The sequence below is a fragment of the Paramisgurnus dabryanus genome, chromosome 17, assembly GCF_030506205.2.
Source record: "Paramisgurnus dabryanus chromosome 17, PD_genome_1.1, whole genome shotgun sequence".
Lineage (NCBI taxonomy): Eukaryota > Metazoa > Chordata > Actinopteri > Cypriniformes > Cobitidae > Paramisgurnus > Paramisgurnus dabryanus.
This window is the reverse complement of record NC_133353.1, coordinates 27,097,664-27,118,689: the sequence shown is the minus strand read 5'-3', so window position 1 is coordinate 27,118,689 and position 21,026 is coordinate 27,097,664. Positions and strand designations below refer to the sequence as shown.

The 21,026-nt window shown below is 37.9% G+C and overlaps 2 protein-coding genes across 5 annotated transcripts in view; one reads left to right on the top strand and one right to left on the bottom strand.

Moving 5' to 3' along the window:
* The first annotated feature begins 2,243 nt into the window (after positions 1–2,243).
* id2a (inhibitor of DNA binding 2a) lies at positions 2,244–5,640 on the top strand. Its single transcript, XM_065288468.2, has 3 exons — positions 2,244–4,447; positions 4,613–4,673; positions 5,059–5,640. Exons 1-2 carry the CDS (start codon positions 4,097–4,099, stop codon positions 4,667–4,669), a joined length of 408 nt encoding a protein of 135 aa, XP_065144540.1. The 5' UTR covers positions 2,244–4,096; the 3' UTR covers positions 4,670–4,673; positions 5,059–5,640.
* A 1,146-nt stretch (positions 5,641–6,786) lies between these two features.
* kidins220a (kinase D-interacting substrate 220a) overlaps positions 6,787–21,026 on the bottom strand; it is an 84,958-nt gene continuing 70,718 nt past the window's right edge. For 3 of the 4 annotated variants that reach the window (XM_065288464.2, XM_065288463.2, XM_073812300.1), the window contains 5 exons: positions 19,370–19,399; positions 13,697–13,834; positions 12,887–12,985; positions 10,944–11,174; positions 6,787–8,459 (listed from right to left, as the gene is read on the bottom strand). In XM_065288464.2, coding sequence (XP_065144536.2) covers positions 7,407–8,459; positions 10,944–11,174; positions 12,887–12,985; positions 13,697–13,834; positions 19,370–19,399 — 1,551 coding nt within the window. In that variant the 3' untranslated portion in view covers positions 6,787–7,406. The remainder of the gene's footprint in view (positions 8,460–10,943; positions 11,175–12,886; positions 12,986–13,696; positions 13,835–19,369; positions 19,400–21,026) is intronic. The other variant, XM_073812299.1, reaches the window with a different exon arrangement.

Here is a 21,026-nt window from a genome sequence, read left to right as displayed (position 1 = left end):
TTTTTACTTTAAGCAGTACATTCGAATATAATTATAGTAAGATCTTGGAGAAAGGTTGTGTGATCAACAGGCTGTCAGACTGTACCATATGCATCTTACAATCTTTTGGTCCCAACTACTAAGCTTTCAAAAGTTTATTTTTGTAAATTTCTTTGTGGAGAGATACTTAGCTATTTTTCTACTATTAGCATGTTGTCACACTATGGGTTGTTTCCCAGAACTTAGTTATAATAGGACATTCAAGTAGTTTTTACAAACAAACCTTGCAAAAAACAATAAAAAATTCCGTAGAAATTACAGTATTACTGGGTATTCCCGGGAACTAGCTGCCAGTAATTTACTGTAGATTTTACATTGATGTTATTTACTGGCAAACAGCTGCATAATTACAGCATTTTTTTACAGTGTGGTGTGCATCTCGAGACAAAACAATGGCATATATGATATATGTTAAGATATGTCAGTTTAAGCTGTTTTCAAATTAAGGCAGCTCAGATATACATTTTAGTCTGGGATTAACTACTGCAGATTATTAGGGGTGGTTTCCCAGACAGGGATTAGTTTAATTAGGAAATATATCTAGTTTTAACAGACTTACTAAAATCATTACTTGTGAATTTTGAGGCAAAACAAAGGGTACTGATGTATTTTAAGATATGTCATTGCAAGTTGTTTTCACTTTGGACAGCTCTTAAATTTATTTTTGTCAGTCTAATCCCTGTCCGGGAAACTGCCCCTGTCATGCACAAAATAATGCATGAAACAGCAACAATGTGATGGATAACATAATAATAATAACCCATTGTTTTGAACGAACAAGTTAATTGTAATGTTGTATAAAATAGACCATTTGAAACAACGTTGATGAAATATATTGAAACATTATATAGTCAACCCTAGCAAAGGATACTATTCAAGGAAAGTATTGCAGTTGTTTATGCAGGTGTTTAAAATCATCATGAAAAAACCAATGATAGAGAAAACAAGCATTTATAAAACTGATTAAAAGTCAACCTTCATTGCTGAAATATAACACTTGTAAACGACTTCCGTGGGACAGCTGAGCTATATGTCCACTATGTATTAAGACCTTGACAGCTTTAGAGAGTTTATCGACTGTGGATGAATGCATGCCCAACAGCATTACGCAGCGCAAAAAGAAACTAGGTCTCTGCATTGCACAATTTCTCAGGACCCTCGATCTTTGGGGAGGCGAACAATAGCTTAGCCAAACACTAACGCCACGCCCATGGGGTCGGTGTTGCTACAAGAGTCGCGCGCCACACTTTCATGCGTGTATTGCTGCACGCGACAGACGCGTGGGAACCCTCCGCAGAGAGCCGAACCAAGAGAGAGAGAGGAGGGGAGAGAGAGATAGACCGAGCGAGAGAGAGGGAGAGATCCGATACGATAGATGCGTGCGGAGAGTGCGACTCAAATCTGGCTTATAATAAAACCGCCGCGAAGTCTTCACTCATGAATCGAGCTGAAATGAGGCTATTTGGACAGAAATTCTTTGTTTAAGGAAGTTAAGGAGAGGTTTGGGTGAATGGTTTTAAATCGCACGTTTCTATTAATAAATAATTTGCCTAGTTTTATTGCTTTGTTAAGAATTTAAAACCGTTTGCATTTACGTAAGTGTGCTCGACATTGCGAGTTTTGGGGGTAAACCTGTTATATATTTTTTTAAAGTTTAGTTTTTTCTGCTGTAGTCTATTTGTGATACACTCTTTTCATGTTGTGATAATGAACATTGTCATGGAAGATCGCAGACGACAGTGAGTATGTGGGTAAAGTGCTACTCTATGGGAGCTGCTGGTGTTTGTTGACGGGAGGAATTGTGCAGCTGCAGTGAGCTGGAACAGCAGAAGAGGCGGTACAGACATCCTGACTCCATCCCGTGGAGAACTCATCAACTTTCTGCCAACTTTAGATTGTTTTCTTGTCATTATCTGTGTTAGCATTGTGACCGGAGAAAAAAAATGCTGCATTTGAGATGGGCGCGTGCGGTTTAAAACTTGTGTAAAAGGTTTTTCGTAATTAAACTCCTTTGTCAAACTTCAAAGCTTCTGAAATAAATAGAATTCGCTTTGTGTACGTTATTTATATTCTTTGTTAAACAAACAACCTAACTAAACTGCTTTTGCGCACTTAATAATGCTAACTGAAGAGAAGCGTGCATTTAAATCAAGGTAGGTTAGCCTGTTCTTCCTTCATTTGTTTCAAAGTAAACCGTTTCAAAACTGCAAGGCGAAAGGAGTTCTCCAAGTTAAACGTAACCAAAGAAATGCAAATGAATGCAGGTGTGCGGGCCTCGGAGCGCTGGAGACCCGAGGTTACCGATCTCTCAGCGCTCGGGCCCCATTGATCAGCTGAGAAGCGGCGCTAACTAACTGCCCCCGTCTCCATAGCAGCCGCCTGGACGGCGCCGCGAGGACTGGCTGCAGGGCCGCTGTGAATGGGTGACGTCACGGGGCTGGCGCCAGAGAGTCTGCGAGAGCGTGAGCTCGCGGCGCTGCTCTGTAGTACTGCTTTGCTTGGTGCCAATTCATCACCTGTCAGGGATCAGTCAGGGTGTCATGCGAAATGTACACAGCTGTGAGAACAAAAAAGGACGAGGGAGAAAATGGAAAGGGCCAGTTGCGGCAGATGCGGACGAGAGCACAATGGTCTTGTGTTTTTAAATGCAGTATTGCTCTCTGTGATTTTTTTTCCAGTGCACGACGTTAACATAAAGTTACAAATTTACAAACGCAAATGATGCAATAAAATACATGGTTTGCGAATCGACCCCGAGGACAGTTTACAAGCACTTTATTTTGTAAGGAGTGATAATGAGATTGTACGAGATGCATTCCGACACATCAACACGATTGCATTCCGACGCATCTGCAAACATCTGTTTAGTCGGATATGCACAAGCAACCAGGAAATGTCTCTCTATTGTTGCTTAGCATGTGTAAACAAAGTGATTTTTTTTCTGTTCTTGCCACCACTTTCACTCTGCCACAAACTGTTTCTAAAATATGGAAATGTAATCCACAAAACCTATCTTTCCGTCAGGATAAAAAATATTCCCAAGTTCCAGAAGAATGCATTTTCACTTCTGTTGCAATTACGCAAGTAAAACTTACTGCATATTTATCCACTCATTTAAGCATTTCTGAATGCCACTTACATTCCATTCCTGCTGCACTTGAGAGCACGAGGTGTTGACTGAGTGGATCTCCTGTCTCGTTAAGTCCGACCAACTGTCATCACTATTGCATCTTAAACGACCCTCATCATAGGCCTAGAGCTGCACACCTAATCTCCTGCATTCATGATGCGTTTAAACAAACATAAACACTAAGTCAACACCACCAACTGGCGACCATACTAAGACTAAAGGGGTATTGTGCAAGTGGTTGTCATGATTGCTTGTGTATGACAAATTATATGATGTGGGTATAAAGAAAACACGTACCACAGATAAAGGTTAATACACTAGATTAATTTTTACCTGATATCGGGCTGGTAAGTTTAACTACATGCATTAAATTTTAACCATAAAGAAATGCATATATTTATTTGCTTATTGATATAGTTTTGCTGCATTTCACATAATAACGTAATGTGTTCCATGTAATAACTGAACACCAATTAGTTTAAGCTTGTTTTGATATATTTGGATTGTTGCGTTATTTAATAAAAGATTAAACAACCACATACTTGCAAGGCACTAATTCTGTTGATCGGAAACAGGTACACTGATTTGAGAAATTATCCTTGGAAGCTGAAGGCTATGAAGGCAGTCAGCGCCACCCTAAACACGCGCTTTCACTGGTTAAGAACGCGGAAGAAATGGGCGGGTCTTGATAGCTCAGCCCCGCGACCAATCCCGTTGCGCGAAATCGATGAGTGACACGGCGCTGCACACCAATCAACGCGATGTAAACCAGCGCGTGAACAACCCACCCAGCTGGGTATATATGCAGCGATGACAGCTCGCTAATCCACTGCGTTTGCCTCAAGAGCTCGGCGCAAAGAGGAAATCTCGCATACAAAAGCAACTCGCGCAGCGAAACAACTAACCGTTTTTCACAGAAGTGTTAACATGAAGGCGATAAGTCCCGTTAGGTCTTTCAGGAAAAATAACGCGACTATGACGGAACACAGTCTGGGAATCACACGGAGCAAGACCCCCGTGGACGATCCCCTAAGCCTGCTGTACAACATGAACGACTGCTACTCCAAACTGAAGGAACTGGTGCCCAGTATCCCGCAGAACAAAAACGTGAGCAAAATGGAAATCCTGCAACATGTCATCGATTATATCCTGGACCTGCAGATTGCACTTGACTCCAATTCGGCGATCACCAGTCTCCATCACCCGCGAGCGGAGCAGGGGACGTCCAGAACACCACTGACAACGCTGAACACAGACATCAGCATCCTCTCATTACAGGTAAATCAATTATCATTAACTTTCAATATTATACAACTAGAAGTGAATACACTGCTTGTTAAGTCTATGTTTGTGGCTTTTTAAAAATTCACATTTTTACATCAAAAATGCTTTTTTAATGTGCAGGCTTGGCTGTATAAATAATTGGGCGTTTTTTTCCATTAGACACCGGAGTTTCAGTCAGACTTGGTCACAGAGGACAGCAGGACACTTTACCGTTAATCAGGTAAATACGCACTGTTTTAAATGATCTTTTTAACTAACTATTGCATATCAATTCTCGTAGGCTATTGAGAAATATGCTTGTCAGAGAGCGCGTGCCTTCTCTTTAAAATTGTTGCTCGTGTTAAATACGTAATTAAATCGATAAATGGTTATTATGTCAAGTACTATTTAAAATGGCACAATATAATACGCCTGAACGGCATAGACTCTGTGTAAATGAATGCAGACAGAAGTTGTGCTCGTGTACATCTGGAGTCCAGGGTTTTGCTCAGTCTCTGAGTGTTTGGTTAAATGTTCAAACTGCGGCTTCCTCTCTGGCGCCAGGCTGTCCGGATCTCTGCCCTGTTTGCATTCTCTAAATGCGCCTCTTTCTCAATCTTTTGCAGGTGTTTGGTTAAGACACAAGAACACACAGGACCTGGGAACTGACTTTTCCTCCAATTTCTGTTCTCGGTCTGGACTTTTTTCTTTCCTGTAATTGAATCAAGAGACGTTTTGCTTCTAAAAGGACAATCCAGTTGATGTGTTATAAGTTTGGACGTTGATTATTTATCTTCTAAAAAGACTTATTTGGTCCTTTCTTCAAGAGGAAGAAGCACTATATTCCCTGAAAATATAAGGGAAACAAATGAAAATGACCACAAGGAACCTTTTCTCTACAGTGAGAAGTCGTCTTACTTTTTTCTTTTTCGTGAAGACTGTGTGAATAGGAGAAAATGTGGTTAGTTACTGTACAAAGTTTAAGTCTTGTCTTTTTTTGTCAATTCTTTTGGCACATGAAGGACTGGACATTTGAAAATGACATGATGAAACCTTGTGAAAACTCTCTCGAAGAGTGTGTATAGTTGCAGAAATTGGACTGTCAGTATCTGCAAAGTGTTATACTGTATGCTGAGACTTTTTATAAAAGTAATATTGTAAATCATACCTCCTTTTTAAATACTAAATAAATCAAATGCTTTATTTGACACTGGTCTGTTATAGTCATGTGCAAAATGTTGATCCAGCGATACGTATTTATTTTATGTATTGTACCTCTTAATGTCCAGGACTTTTAATGTGTCACTCACTCTTGACCCGTGTGACATTTGTCCATTATTGACAAGAACCTGAATGAATCTTTAACATTGCCATATGGCTGTTTAAAAATTAATTTCAAACACACTTTTGTGATAATGTCCACAGATCATATAGTCTAGAAACTTTGATTAACACCTTTTCTCTCTCTCATTCTGTGTTGCAGAAATAATTTACTAAATGTGTCATAGAATAGGAAATGAATAATTGTCTTGGACTATTCACACCTTTCACAGGTTCTCATACGTTTTAATCAGTGTATGAACTAAATGTCAGTTTATAAAATATCATCTTAATCTTGTGAATTGTTCAACAGCTGTGTAAAATTGACTGCAGGCCTATAGTATTAACCTAACGAGCGCGAGGCAGATCAGAGACCCGGATGTTTGACTTCATTATGATCAGAATTTAGTGCAATTTACGCTGCCTCCTTATGTAACAGTGCGTAAATTATTTTATTAGTAGCTTACAGAAAGACTTTTTAACCTAATTGTCTTTCAATTATTTAGCCCACAGAATGTAAGTTAATAAATCAGAGACACGGTCTGAATTTTACTTATACATTTGTAATTCATTTGGTGTTCAATTCAAGTTGAATTGTTTTGTGTCAAAGTAACTTTTTTTCTTAAAAAAAAAAAACAAGAATACAGTCAGCTCTAATATCAGCTCTTGTTTTTTAAGTAGCTATTAATGATTGTGTGACTTTTCTTAGTAAATGCGACCTGAAGCCCTTTACTGCTGCTCTTGCTATGAAGAGTGCGCCACCTGCTGGCCACAATAAGCTCACTACTGAAAAGACGAGCACTTAATATTTATTTACAGGGAAAATGACAAAACCTATCAATTTACAATTATTCCAAGTGCTTTTAAAATATAAAATTAACCAACCTGCACGAGTATCACTATTGATCATGAAATATCTGTGACGAAACTGCTAGTAAAAAGTAAAATACAATAGTAATAAACGTAATCACAAAACGTGTTGGTTATATTGTAAAATAAAATTATAATAAATTCAATATGATCACACTCTAATGTATTCAAATAGCTAAAAAGGTTTATTGTACAAAAAACATATGCGCACACACACAAAATTTTATTTATTTTAGTAAAATCTAACACTGATGTTCACAAACAGAGTCCATTAAATTAAACACCACAAAGTCCAGCAAACTAAATCGATGACCTGAATGAACAAGGCATTCAATTACATATAAATAGCAGTTTTTACAATACAGTATCTCAAAATCACCAACATTATCCGTGTGTGGTTAAATCCCCACTTAACTTGATGATTTTAATGTTATGGACAAATCCAGACTAAATTTTTAATATAGCAACGGTGCATGAAATAACAGCTTTTGCACTAAACGCATCACAACCTCAATGTGTATTGCTTTTTTTAATACTTTAATACTTACTACAATAACAGCTAACCTAATACAGTAACACCCAGTAACATTTTAAGATGATTTGTGTTAATAATAAAATAATCTAATCACACACACAACACATTAAAAAACCTTATGTTTGAGAACTAACAGTGCCAAAGATACTCAACACCACTAAATAACAAAAGTTTCACGTAGCGTTTGTTGCTTCTATAGTGGTCAGATACCAGTTCGAATAAATTAACTGGAGGAACGCCAGTAGGTCCTTAAAGGACACTTTCTCGTTCATCAGCGGCTTCAGTGGCAGTGGATGTGGTTCTCTTCCGGTGGACTCTGCGCAGGTTCTGGTTGGTCAGCGTGGGGGTATCGGTGCTGGAGCCTGGAGATATAATGAGCGAAGGGCAATCGATGGGATGCGTCACAGGCCGCTGGGCGCTGTTATTGACGTTGTTGTTGTGAGCAGCATTATCTGGTGAGCAGTTGAGGTTGTTCACAGCTGAAGCAGGCCAGCTTTCCTCAGGGCTGCTGGCTTGCAGGCTGCTATCTGATGGAGCATCGGAGCAGATGGACATCCGGGCCACGGCTTCATCTTGCAGGTTACTCAGCCTATGAGGAAGGAGTCGCTTCTTTACCGGACTCTCAAGAGTCAGCTCGATCAGGTGGGTCTCTTCTTTATTCTCACTTGAATTCTCCTGGGCTGCTTCGTTCTCTTCATCCGGTAGCGAGCGATCGGATGAGCTCCTGCTGGACCTCACTCCAGAGTCAGATGATTTCTTGTCCTGCATGATCATCTCTGAGATGAAGTTTTTCCCTTGATCTTGTCTTGCAGCCCAGGCTTCATCCTTTAGAAGTGGAGTGGCGTCTGTTTCTTCATCCTCTGACTCCTCTTCATTATTGGGTACACTGTGGTAATACGGCCCCTGACCTTTGCTCTTGCGTCTGGTTGGGACTTTAGAGGCAGATCCATGCTCTGACTTCTCATCCTCCTCCGTAATGGGATCTAGCAGACCGTCTGGGGCGGTAGGGAAGTCCGCCATGTTTTCTCCAGGTTTGGAGCTCTTATTTGTAAAGGGTCTACGCCCTTCTTGCTCCCTTTCCTTCGTGTTATCTTCTGAGCTGGCTGGGTGGAACTGGCTGGCAGGAGCCTGGGCGGGACTTTTCCGGCCAGCAGCGGTGGCTTCCAGATGGGCCATGTGGGAGATGTACTCCTGGTAGGCATTGCGATACTCGGCCTGCTGCTTATCAGTCAGCCTACAGATGTCATTGGAAGATTCCTGAGAGTTCAGACTAGATATACTGGGTGCCCTGTGACTGTTGGCCTAAAAGAGAAAATTAGGATTATATGTGAGAAAAACACACAATTTAACACATTTAACTCATTCCCCGCCAGCCTTTTTTTTTAAGTTGCCTGCAAGCATTTGTGACTTTCACAAAAGTTTCACAAAAGTTCTTCTATAAATATACAGTACTGTGCAAAGTCTTAGGCCGCCAACACCACCAGACTTGTTGTTTTAGAAGTTTTAATTTATTTTTCAACCTATTTTATTAAGATACAAACAGAAAATACAGGAAAAATTCACTCCACTTTTTTTGAAAGTATGCTCATTTTCCAGCTCCCCTAGAGTTAAACATTTGATTCTTACCGTTTTGGAATCCATTCAGCTGATCTCCTGGTCTGGCGCTAGCACTTTTAGCATAGCTTAGCACAATCCATTAAATCTGATTAGACCATTAGCATAGCACCTAAATAAGAAGCAAAGAGTTTCGACATTTTTCATATATTCCCATATTTTTCCTTTTCTCTTTGTAGTGACATCATGTACTAAAACCGACAGAAAATTAAAAGTTGAGATTTTTGGGGGGCGATATGGCTAGGAACTATACTCTCATTCTGGCGTAATAATCAAAGACTTTGCTGCTGTAACATGGCTGCAGGTGGCGCAATGATATTACGCAGCAGCCAAAAATAGTCCCCTTAGTAACTTATTGGCAGGGGACTATTTTCGGGGAATGCGTATATCATTGCGCCTCCTGCAGCCATGTTAGGGCAGCAAAGTCCTTGATTATTACGCCAGAATGAGAGTATAGTTCCTAGCCATATCTGCCTAGAAAATCGCAACTTTTAATTTTTTGTTGGTCTTAGTACACGATGTAACTACAAAAGAGTCAAGTTTTAAATAGGAAAAAATATCGAAACTCTCTGCTTATTTTTATAGGCAGAATGCTAATGGACTAATCAGATTCAATGGAATATGCAAAGCTATGCTAAAAGTGGTCCCGCCAGACCCGGATATCGGCTGAATGGATTCCAAAACGGCAAGAATCAAATGTTTAACTCTAGGGGAGCTGGAAAATGAGTATATTTTGCAAAAAAAGTGGAGTGTCCCTTTAAAAAAAGTAAGTTACCTGGTTGCCTTACAATTTTGAGATAATTCAACTTAAAATATCAATTAACTCAAAAAATTGTTGTCAACTAATATTGTTGAATACGTTGAATTAACTCAACATTTTAAGACCAGGTAACTTACTTGAAGTTGAACCAATTTTACAACGTACACCAACATCTTCCCCTTACCCACACAACATTTATTGCTTATTATTTCTTATCCGTGGTGAACAAAAGGAGTAATTAAGCCAAACATTCAAGCTGTTCTTTGGCACACAGCACAAGTAGATGGAGATCAATGGCTTTTATTCTCCAAATGCAAAATAAATGTTATGCCTCGTGCACTATATTCTATATAACTTAAAGCCAACAAAATTGCTCAGTTGGGGAATAGGCCAAAATGTAGGTCGATATTCAATCTCAAATCTCATTTATGCTTCTGCATGTTAAAACTTGGCACGTTTGTAATACACATGGGAGATTCTGTTTGCATACAAAAGCGCATCAAACCAACACCACGGAAAAGACAGAAGTGTTGAAGATCTTAAGCACAGACTTTACTGCTTCTCGCATACATCGCGAATGGGAGATGGACGGCAAGATTTTCAACAATAAAATACAAAATCTCTCATACAAGGCTATCACGTGGCCTCAAAAGGCCTGAAGTTATTCTCGATTGAAAAAAACAAACAGTATGCATTTTGTAAATCTGACACTACAAATTAGGTCACAAACCTTTGCTTATATATACGGTAAGCAGAGAAATGGACTCAAGTGTGTTAAAAAAAGAAGAAATCCAAATGTGGATCTGAATTGTGGGACAGAGTTAAGAAGCACTGGAATGAGTAACTGTTTTTTAATGTAAAATATAAAATTATGCATGAGGTGCATGAGTAGATGATAAAAGTATTTTAGTCATTTAGAGAAGTCAACACAGAGTGATCTTTACCACCAACATCTATGATTCTAATCTAAACCATTATGAGCTCCTGCTTGTGTGTGGCAATGTGCAGTGACACCTTGCCAAGTGTTAATAGATGAGTGCAGAAATAGTTATCTCTGTGTGATAGAGAGCTAGTGTGTGTGTGCAAGTGTGTGTGGTCAGCTCTTCACTTCCTCTGCCCATCCAGGTCAGAAAACGCTCCGTTTCTCACCCAGTAAACCACATGCTATTTTCATTCTGATGAGACACTTCTGAAAAGCAGAAGCTAAGTTCCAGTGTGTAAAAAAAACGCGACTGAAGAAAAAGATGCTCTGACAGAAACGGCCCGGTTTATTTTCTCTGTAGGCATATATGTTTGTGTTTGCATCTGTGTTTAATTACTGTCTTTGCCTGCTGTGCACCTGTGTTTATCTACAGACCGTTTCTCACTGTTGACCAGCTGAATGTATTTGTGTGCACAGCAATACCACGCACCAGCCAGTGGGCACCGTGTTGCCTGGAAGGCTCCTCGAGTCCCATGCTGCTGAGCTCTTCAAAGCTCAGGTTGAGGCTGTATGAGAAGTTGTCTGGGTTTATCGTAACATCTCGTGGTGCTTCAGAGGGTCCACGAGGTTCGAGTTGAGTCAAAACGATGCTGCTCTGGTCACCGCAAGCCCCCGATTCATCATGCAACAACTGGCTCTCCAGTTGACGTTGCTCTAGAACCTACAACAGATAAGCGCAGTACAATAAGGCGACAGATACATGAGAATTTATTTTAAATATGCTCATTTTCTAGCTCCCCTAGAGTTAAACATTTGATTTTTACTGTTTTGGAATCCATTCAGCTGATCTCCGGGTCTGGCGGTATCACTTTTAGCATAGCTTAGCACAATCCATTGAATCTGATTAGACCATTAGCATCGCGCTCAAAAATAACAAAAGAGTTTTGATATTTTTCTTATTTAAAACTTGACTCTTCTGTAGTTACATCATGTACTAAGACCGACGGAAAATAATAAATTGTGATTTTCTTGGCCTACATGGCTAGGAACTATACTCTCATTCTGGCGTAATAATCAAGGACTTTGCTGCCGTAACATGGCTGCAGCAGGTGTAGTGATATTACACAGCGCCTGAAAATAGTTCCCATGGTAACTTTCAATAGCAGGAGACTATTTTCCGGGACTGCGTAATATAAAAAAATCGCAACTTTATAATATTTCCGTCGGTATTAGCACACAATGTAACTAGAAGAGACAAGTTTTAAAAAGGAAAATAATCGAAAATCTTTGGTCATTTTTGAGCACGATGCTAATGGTCTAATCAGATTCAATGGATTATGCTAAGCTATGCTAAAAGTGGTAGCGCCAGACCCGGAGATCGGCTGAATGGATTTCAAAACGGTAAAAATCAAAAGTTTAACTCTGGGGGGGGGGGCTGGAAAATGAGCATATTTTTAAAAAAAAGTGGAGTGTCCCTTTAAGGGGTAGCCAATGATTTAAGAAAAGCAACTTGAAGGATATTTCATGTTTGTGTTCTATAAATGTAAAACAAACTGTTGATAGACATAATTTGCCTGTGAAAACCCAGCTAAAATAATTTTTGTGATATTCTGTTTTCTACATAAAATCATCCTACATAATGTAAAGAACATTTTGTAAAAATAAAACATTGATATCTTTAATATTGAATGAGTAAGATCATGTCAAAGATTGGTATACTGTTAATGAGATTGAGACTCAAGTCTGGATTTCATAAACAGGGTCACATTTGAGTCTTATACAGATATTTTTGGTTTACAATAAATTTGCAGCTTTGATTTGTACCGTGTATGTTATGTGATTTCTTTCTAAGTCAATAAGGAAAGCACGGCCACTTTTTTAGATTTCCATTGCAAGTTCATCTATGTACACGCTTTTTGTATTGTTTGTATTTAACCTGTATTTTTTCTTTACTATATTAAACATATTAACAGAACAACACTGACACAAACCCAAAAAATATAAAAGTTGCATGCTTCACTTAGGCGTTTTTGAGAAACATAAAATAGCCAAAATACTATGTGAAACGTCTGAGGCATGCCAATATTACAACTAGCCCCAAGTCGTTCAATTTGGACTTGGTTCCAGTCTAAAGAATGCTACTTTCTTGTGAACATCAAGCTATTCAGATCTTCAAGTGGACACCGAGCTCCCACTGACAATAACCCTCCTTCATCCAGAAAGCAGCCATCTTGGACCAGATGGCTGCATGCTTGTTGGCAACACAACATTCGTTTGTATAAGCGCAAATGGAAATCTGATCAACACGACTACATGTGTTCCTTATTTCAGCCTCATCCAACCTACTTCACTATAGACAGATTAACTGCGAGTGTTAAATAAAAGACCAAAAACATCCAAGTATGTAGGTTATGTAGGTATTCAACATCTTACCATGGTCCTGAAAAGATGCCAGTCTCCGAAGTTCATGTTCATCTCCTTTTTGAGCTCATCAAGGTTGCACTGAGACAAAACCCGACCGTTCACGTTGGCCTAAATTTAGGATGAAAGAATTTAACTTAGGTTCATTTATTTCAGCATCACTTTAGTGAAACAAATTGGTGCGTGCTGGTACGTTGGAGGGTGAAACAAAGCTCACTTTTACAACAAAAGAGATATTTAAGTATGCAGGCTGATGCCGCACAGCTGGCAGGTTGACTAATGGATGTCTAACGGAGACATCAGGAATGTCATTGCATCCTTCAGATGTTGTCCAATGGAGAGAAAGCCCTTATTGTGAAACCAGTGTGCGCACCACATGGAACTGATAAAGCTAGTCTTTTCCAATAGATGAATGGGTATTTACAGAGATGAATGAATTTACCACACCCTGTTTCTCAGTCATGTATTTCTTCTACAGTCATCTGTCTGTTTAGACAAATGTGCATTTGCAAGTTTTACAAATAGGACATTGAAAATGAATCTTCTGGAAAAGTGGTCAGTGAAAGGAGGGGCTTAACCATTAGATTATGCTGACCTAATGGGTTAAAAAAATGATATACTAATATTATATCAGCTAACTTAAAAATATTTGATCTATTTTTCAAACAGATACAGTGCTGTATGGTTCGGTTGAAATGCAGTAAAACAATGTAAATGGGAAGTCCAAAGTGTACCCTGTTTGTTAAAAGTGGCTATTTCTTGCACGCTTTGCTTTTCAAACAGATTGCATGCTTTTCAATTTAGCACACTTCTAGGAAATACCTTTTTGACTGTGTTGATGTACTCTTCCAGCATACAGGAGTCCAGGCCCTGGAGCTGCCCAAGCTTCTCGCACACCGCGTCAATGCTTAAGGAACTAAGGAGAACTTGGGGCTCACCAGAAACCCCACAACTAGAGCCCTACACACAAATATAATAAATAGTTACTCATTATTGATTTACAATACATTCTTTGACAGGCAAAGCGATGCCATGCAGCAGCAGTGAAGAGGCACAGCAATAATGCTTTGTGTGTAGCATGCTCCTCATACAAAAGCAAAGCAGGCAATCGTTGTCAAAGTAAAGTACATTTGTTGCATGTTTTGATGTCATGGATTTAACCCATTATTGTAAGAGCTGTGCATTTTCAATGCATAGATGCTTATTTTTCAGTGTGATTATCTCTTTAAAGGAATAGTCCACCCCAATATGGCACGCTGATAATGTCATTGGTTCTTGCTTCTTGCGAGTAGTTATTATGTCTGTGTTTAACTCATATTCTGTTAAAAGAACCAATCATCAATAGATAAAGACTGATGATTCTCAAGGGGAGTGGTCTGTACAGAGTCTCTTGAGGTGCTTGCCAACCTATGCACAGATGCAGTAGCTGAACGCGCAATCTGAGTTTAAGAAATAAAGCAAAAAAATTATTAATTGGATTAACTTAATAAAATTCAACTCAATATGAATGTGTACCCCTAACTCATAAAAAACTGCTTTACACAATAAAAATATATTTGAAGTAAATGGCAATACTCAATAATTTGCCTCAACTCAATTTAGTGTAGTCTGAATAACTCAATTTAGTGTAGTCTGAAGAACTCAATTCTGTTATTTTATATAAAAAGTTTTTATATCATACTAATTAGCATAAGCACATGTTAGCATGCTAATAATAATAACATATAATACTTTGGATGAGCATGTGAGAAGAGACTGATCTCCAAACAGGCATTAACACAGTTAATGCTCATTGAGAGAACTATGTCACATCCACAACCTAACCACAAGCGCCACTCTTCTGCACGATGGTAACCAAACAATGTGAAAAAATATAACACAAACGCTTCTAAATCAATAAGATAAACGGACATTAAACACTATTAAGTCTTTCTCTTTACCTAAAAATGCATAAAATAACACTTAATTTAAAATATTACTCTCCAAAAGCAGTTGCATGCAAAGCATGCTGGGAAATTATTTTTCCAGAAACCAAACTCAAACTAATTGTGTTAACGCAATTAAAAAGAAATCAATAAATTATAGTACATATTTATTTTGTGTTATACTAATTAAATATATATACTTATTGCTCTTAATGAGGTATTTTAAATTCATTGAACCCAATTTTAATGTGTCATTTTTAAGAAGGGCTTGAATAATTTTTTTGAGTGACCATGTTTAATTGTTGGTCAGAAATGTGTTGTTTTATTGTGATTTTAGCATGTTATTTAAGAGATATCTGTCTTTCCTCATTCAAGCAAATAGGACTTAAGTCTTGCATGACTAAAAATAACTGCACAGAGGCGTTGCAAACATGGCCGCCTAGTGGCGCGACTTACCTAAAGGGACTTTGACATAACTGTGAATAATTTATTGTTAACACTATAGTAACTGCATGTAATATATAACAAAGACACCATCAAATAAATGTTACCTATATCTTTTTTCATAAATACAAAAATATAAAAAATTATTAGCAACCAATTATTTATTATTTGAAAACACTTTATTTTACAGAACAGGAAACAAAGTGGCTGAAGTAGGTGTGCAGCGTGTCAGAAAAAGAGTGCATTTGTCAACTGATGACGCAACAAGCACGCTAAGCGTAGACAGCTTTGTTGAGAACATTGGGAGCGGTTTAGTTTTGTTGTTTAAACTGGTCTGTTTGTTTGTGGTTAAGTGACCCAGTTTGCCATAACGGTCGATTTTTGGCCTGTGTACTGATTTCATCAGACCTGTTGTGGTCGGCCCAGTCAATTGATACGTAGGCTCTCTGTGGTCTTGCGGAAGTGACACTATTACTGAAATTCTCATGAAATCTTTTAACTAAATGCTAAAGTGGTCTATTTTAAAGGGGTCATTTGACGTTGCTAAAAAAAACATTATTGCTTTGTGTTTGGTGTTATTCTATTTTTTAAAATTGTTTAAGGTAAAAAAAACATTATCTTCCACATACCGTACATTATTTTTGCTCCAGTGCTTAAAAAAAAAAAGAGTTTTTTGTGATTGTTGCGGGCAAAAATCCTTTATCTTGCAGGCACATTTTCCTAAAAAAATGCGATGGAATATAAGGGATATTTATGCAATTTTATGCGATGAAATTGCGGGAACTTGCAAAAATTGCGGGAAGTAGCAAAAATTGCAGGAACTTGCAAAAACTGTTTGCTGCTTTTGCAACTTTCAATGATGTTCACGTCACATAATTACGTCACTTCATAACATTCCCATTGCAACAGGGCACATGGCTGCGCTTGTGTGAAGTAAATGCAAAAAATGGTAACTTTCTGCTAAGATATATGCGATTTTTTTTGCTACAAAAATATGGGGGTTATGAAATCATGCATGCCTGCATATTTTGCGCACGGAAATCTGCAATTTATGCTGCGAAAGTGCGGCGTATTTGAAAAATGCGATCGTATAATCACGTTTTTCTGGAGGGACTGTTCTATCCCTCGCGTTTCTGAAACACTTTGATGTTTACAATTTTTGTGAGTGCGGTAAGCTGTTATTGGCCAGCTATCCAATGCATTGTGATTCGCCGAATAGCTCAAGTGTAAGACGGAAATGTTACGCCCCTTACCATATTTGGAATATCAGCTCCCAAAGCACAGCATCTCAACGACATGGCAATAATACTACCATGAGAAAAAAGTTATGCCTTTTTAAATATACATTTGGTCGCTGTTAAGCAAATCTTCCCACACAGTGATGTAGATATGAAGGGGTGTGTTTGAATGAGGTATTTTAGTATGGCATGGATGGGCCTTCTCTTTTAGAAAGAATATCTCTTTGGGTTTGAGACTTTATTCTTTGTGACTTCACAAATCTTCTATATGCACAAACAGCTTTAAACACTTCAAAACCAAGGAAAACATGAAAGCGCATCATATGACCCCTTTAATCATCATCTTATGGAAATGAATGCTATAGATGACTCAGTATTAGCATCTTGCAAGCTTGTTCTTCATATGATGATACATGGAAGACTGGGCCATGTATCTATATGTGGTTTAGCTGTGACATGTAGTCAAAGTGATGTAAGATGATGGTTCACAACATGGTTAACAACAACTCTGTTCACCTAAATTAACTGCACTCAAGTAATCCTACTCATCATCAGCAAGCATGTTTACTAAGATACAAAAAAAACAACAGAAAAAAATATAGTATAGTATAAAAGTATTATTTAGCTGGACATATGATCTTAAAATGGCAGCAACCATAATATAGGATTATTGTATTAAAGAAGTTTTGTCTACAGTCACTGTTACGACTGTAGTGCATATATTGGGTATGTGTACATAATTTTACACATCAAATATATGAAGTTGATTTCTTTTTCTGACATACAGTATTATAGTCTACTAAAAATCTCAATTTCTAATCACTGCATTTACAATATATTTATGCATTTGAAAAAAGCTTTAATCGAAAGTGCATTACACTGCATTTTGGGTATATATTTGATCAGTTCATGCATTTCCCTGGATAATTAACTCTTGACTTTGGCATTGCTACAGTAGTAACATGCTTTACCAGTTGAGCTACAGGAACAATCAAGCCTTCACTAGAATATCTCAAAGATCTTTTTTCACTTTCCCTATTTACACAGTATAAAAAATAAAGTAACTGTACAGTGTTTGGTAATGTTATAGTATTAAATGAGAATTAGTACAGTATGAGTTAGTGTACACTACAAGGCCAAAAATATGTGAACACACTCTTCTAATTACCAGGTCTGCCTGGCCCTTTAATTCTGGTTAAAGCAAATCCTAAGACAACTGCATATAGCTTTTTGGCAGAATTTTGGGGTGCCCTTTAAGGCCCAATAATGCACCTGTGCACAAAGGACTCTAAACGATCCCAAACGAGACATACAGGTCTTATCTAGCAAAACAATTGTCATTTTTGATAAAAAAACAAATATACACTTTTAAAGCACAACTTCTCGTCTAGATCCGATCCAGCTCGACCTAACGTAAATGCGTAGTGACGTAGGGAGGTCACGTGTTACATATATAAAACGCACATTTGCGGACCATTTTAAACAATAAACTGACACAAAGACATTAATTAGTATCAGTTGACATACAACAACGTAGGAACAGTCCTCGTTCTCAACACTTGTAAACACTGGGGCGGAGTTTCGCGTTCGTCCTCTGTGACCTCTTGACGTATTGGGTGGGGTCACGTTGGCACATCACGGCCGGATTTAAACGAGAAGTTGTGCTTTGAAAGTGTATATTTGTTATTTTTATTGTCAAAAATGACAGTTGTTTTGCTAGATAAGACCCTTATACCTCGTTTGGGATCGTTTATAGTCCTTTGAAACTCCGTTAAAAAAACTGTTAAGTGTTGAGTTAAGTATTAAATGTTGGTCTCTATTAAAGTCCATTAAAATTAGAAAAATCCTGCAATGTTTTCTTCAAAAAACATAGTTTCTTCTGGACTGAACAAAGAAAGACATCAACATTTTGGATGACATGGTGGTGAGTAATAATCTGGATTTTTCTTTTAAGAAAATGGACTAATCCTTTAAGACGGTTAAGCATTTTTTATAAACATGCCTTAGAAAAATACATTACTAGTGTATTTCTTAAGACAAATCAATGGCAATGGCATATTTTAAGATCTGTACGTGCAAGTTCTTTTTTTAGTTGAGACACCTCAAACGTGTTTAAGTCTAGGACTAGCCTTAAGGCCGTAAGCCGAGGGTAGATTTTCTCACTTTTAGTAAAAAATTTTTTTAAAATTACTTAAAACCTAATAAATGTAAACATTTCCAACGTAATTTTTTTACTTAAAGTGAGAAAATGTAAGTAAAAAAAATCAGATTTTTAAGCGTTGCCAATTTTTTAAGTTGATCCAACTTTTACTTTTTACAATAGGGTGGACCCAATTTCAAATCCATTTTTATGTTAATATTTTTGATGAGTACCATGAGCACATGTGGATGCAGGTAATATATAGTCTATAAACATTGAAAATTTCATAAGAGAAAAATTGGCAGTACATTTTGTTTTATGATTTTAAAAGGGAAATTTCACAAGACTTTTTTAAGATGTCACATACATATGTGAAGTTTTAGCTCAAAATATCATATAGATAATTTGTTATTACATTATCAAATAAACCGTTATTGTGTGTGCCCTTTAAAATGCAAATGAGCTGATCTCTGCACTAAATGGCAGTGCTGTGATTGGATAGTGCAGATTAAGAGGCGGTATTATCCCCTTCTGACATCACAATGAGAGCCAAATTTCAATGACCTATTTTTTTACATGCTAGCAGAGAATGGTTAACCAAGACTAAGTAACTGATCTTTTTCACATTTTCTAGGTTAATAGAAGCACTGGGGACCCAATAATAGCACTTAAACATGAAAAAGTGTCCCCTTTAAGTGAAATAAGTCTAGATAAGCATGAGAAATCTCAAGGGTTTAGATGTTTGTACCTGTTTCATTCTGAAGGGTTGTGATTTTATCTGGGAGTGATAAAAGGAGAGAGAAGGAGAGGAGAAGAGAGGGAAAGAAAAGAGGAATCAAGTCACATGCTTAAATCAATCAACACAATAACATCATTTTTGATTGGTAGGAATGGGCACAAATACACACACAAAATCAACTTTTCTGAAAGACTAGTTGACTTGAAAAGCTGGTTGGTCATAAGGAAGGCCTGTATAATTAACCAGGATTTGATTCACCATCAGATGTGTTTCTTTAGAGGCCATTTAAATAAGACACTTTTGCGCTTAAAAACAGCTAGACAAAGCATAAGTGACGCATTTAACTTTAACAATGACACTTAAAAACATATAATGCAATGAAATGCCCAAGACGGGTTTTACAATGCAAACTGTCTAGCACAAAAAAACAATGGTAATAATACATAAAACCATTAAAACCAATAAATATAAACCCTTATGATTGGTCCCATAGTATACAAACAGCATGGATTTTACTTTTTTTGATAAATTTGATCAAGCCAAATCAACAGCACAATAGCAATCAACTGAAACAAGGACATAAAAAAGAGAAATGTCAAAAAGATGGACAGACATACAAAAAGGAAATGTACATGACAATTTAGACTTCACAACTTAACGGTGAGAAAATATTTCAATATAAAACGGCTCCACCCTGATGGGCGAGTGTTAGAAGTGTGCGATAAGAGCGTAATTAGGGCCAGGGGCCGGGAATAAGGAAACAGACGTGCTCACTGAAGGAAGCGTCTCTCTGTGCTGATAAGAGCAGCTTCGTTCAACACATCATTCTAGCTTTGTTGATGCTAATTCATGCTGCCTCTGATGGTAGCGGCTTTTACATGATGCAGAATGAAGCAAAGACCAGACAGCCAATCAAATGACGGTGGGGTAAAGAGAACAAAACAATAGAGATTTATGAGGGCAAAATATGAAAATGCAGTGATAGTGTGGAAGACAAATATGTCCGGGATGGAGAATATGCAGGAGGTGCCCAGATGTGTATCTACGAGGTATATATGGGGCTGTTTAGTAGAGATATTTAAATGTAATAAAATTACAATATTCAATTGGCTGATAATTGGTCATGTTTGATCATTTTGGTATGAACTGATAACTGCCTGATTATGTTACACAAGTCAATATTCTGTATTGTGTAATCTAGGGTTGTGCCAATAGACGATAGTATCGTGTATCAATGACCGTCAGACATATGGCCGAAAGTGTCACGGTGGGTAAATACACTGCTCTCTCTGTGTCTCGTGTATGGTGTTTACTCACCTGTGATGTCATGTGCTCGTTATCCCGATCCCCTTCACCTGTGTTGATTGTCTCACTCCAGCTGCTCATCATTACAGACTCTCCATATAAACTCACTCTGCTCTCTGTTCCTCGTCAGATCCTCACTCTTTGTTTGGCCTCCGTGTCTTCCTGGATTGTTTGTACAGCGCGTGTGGATTGTTTCGTGTCGTCTTCGTGTTGGATGTTCCGGTCTATGTTCAGGATTATTTTCCACTTCAGACCTACACCACCAACGACCATCACAACCACCATCACCCGCTTTACCACCGTAGTCCTTCGAGCACCATTACCATCATCTGGACATTGTGTTGACTTTAATCCCTGTGTG

Excerpts from the sequence above, each read along its gene's own strand:
- id2a (XM_065288468.2), top strand. The coding sequence starts at position 4,097 with ATGAAGGCGATAAGTCCCGTTAGGTCTTTCAGGAAAAATAACGCGACT. Across the intron at positions 4,448-4,612 it reads TCAGCATCCTCTCATTACAG|ACACCGGAGTTTCAGTCAGA; the intron begins GTAAATCAATTA and ends TTTTTCCATTAG.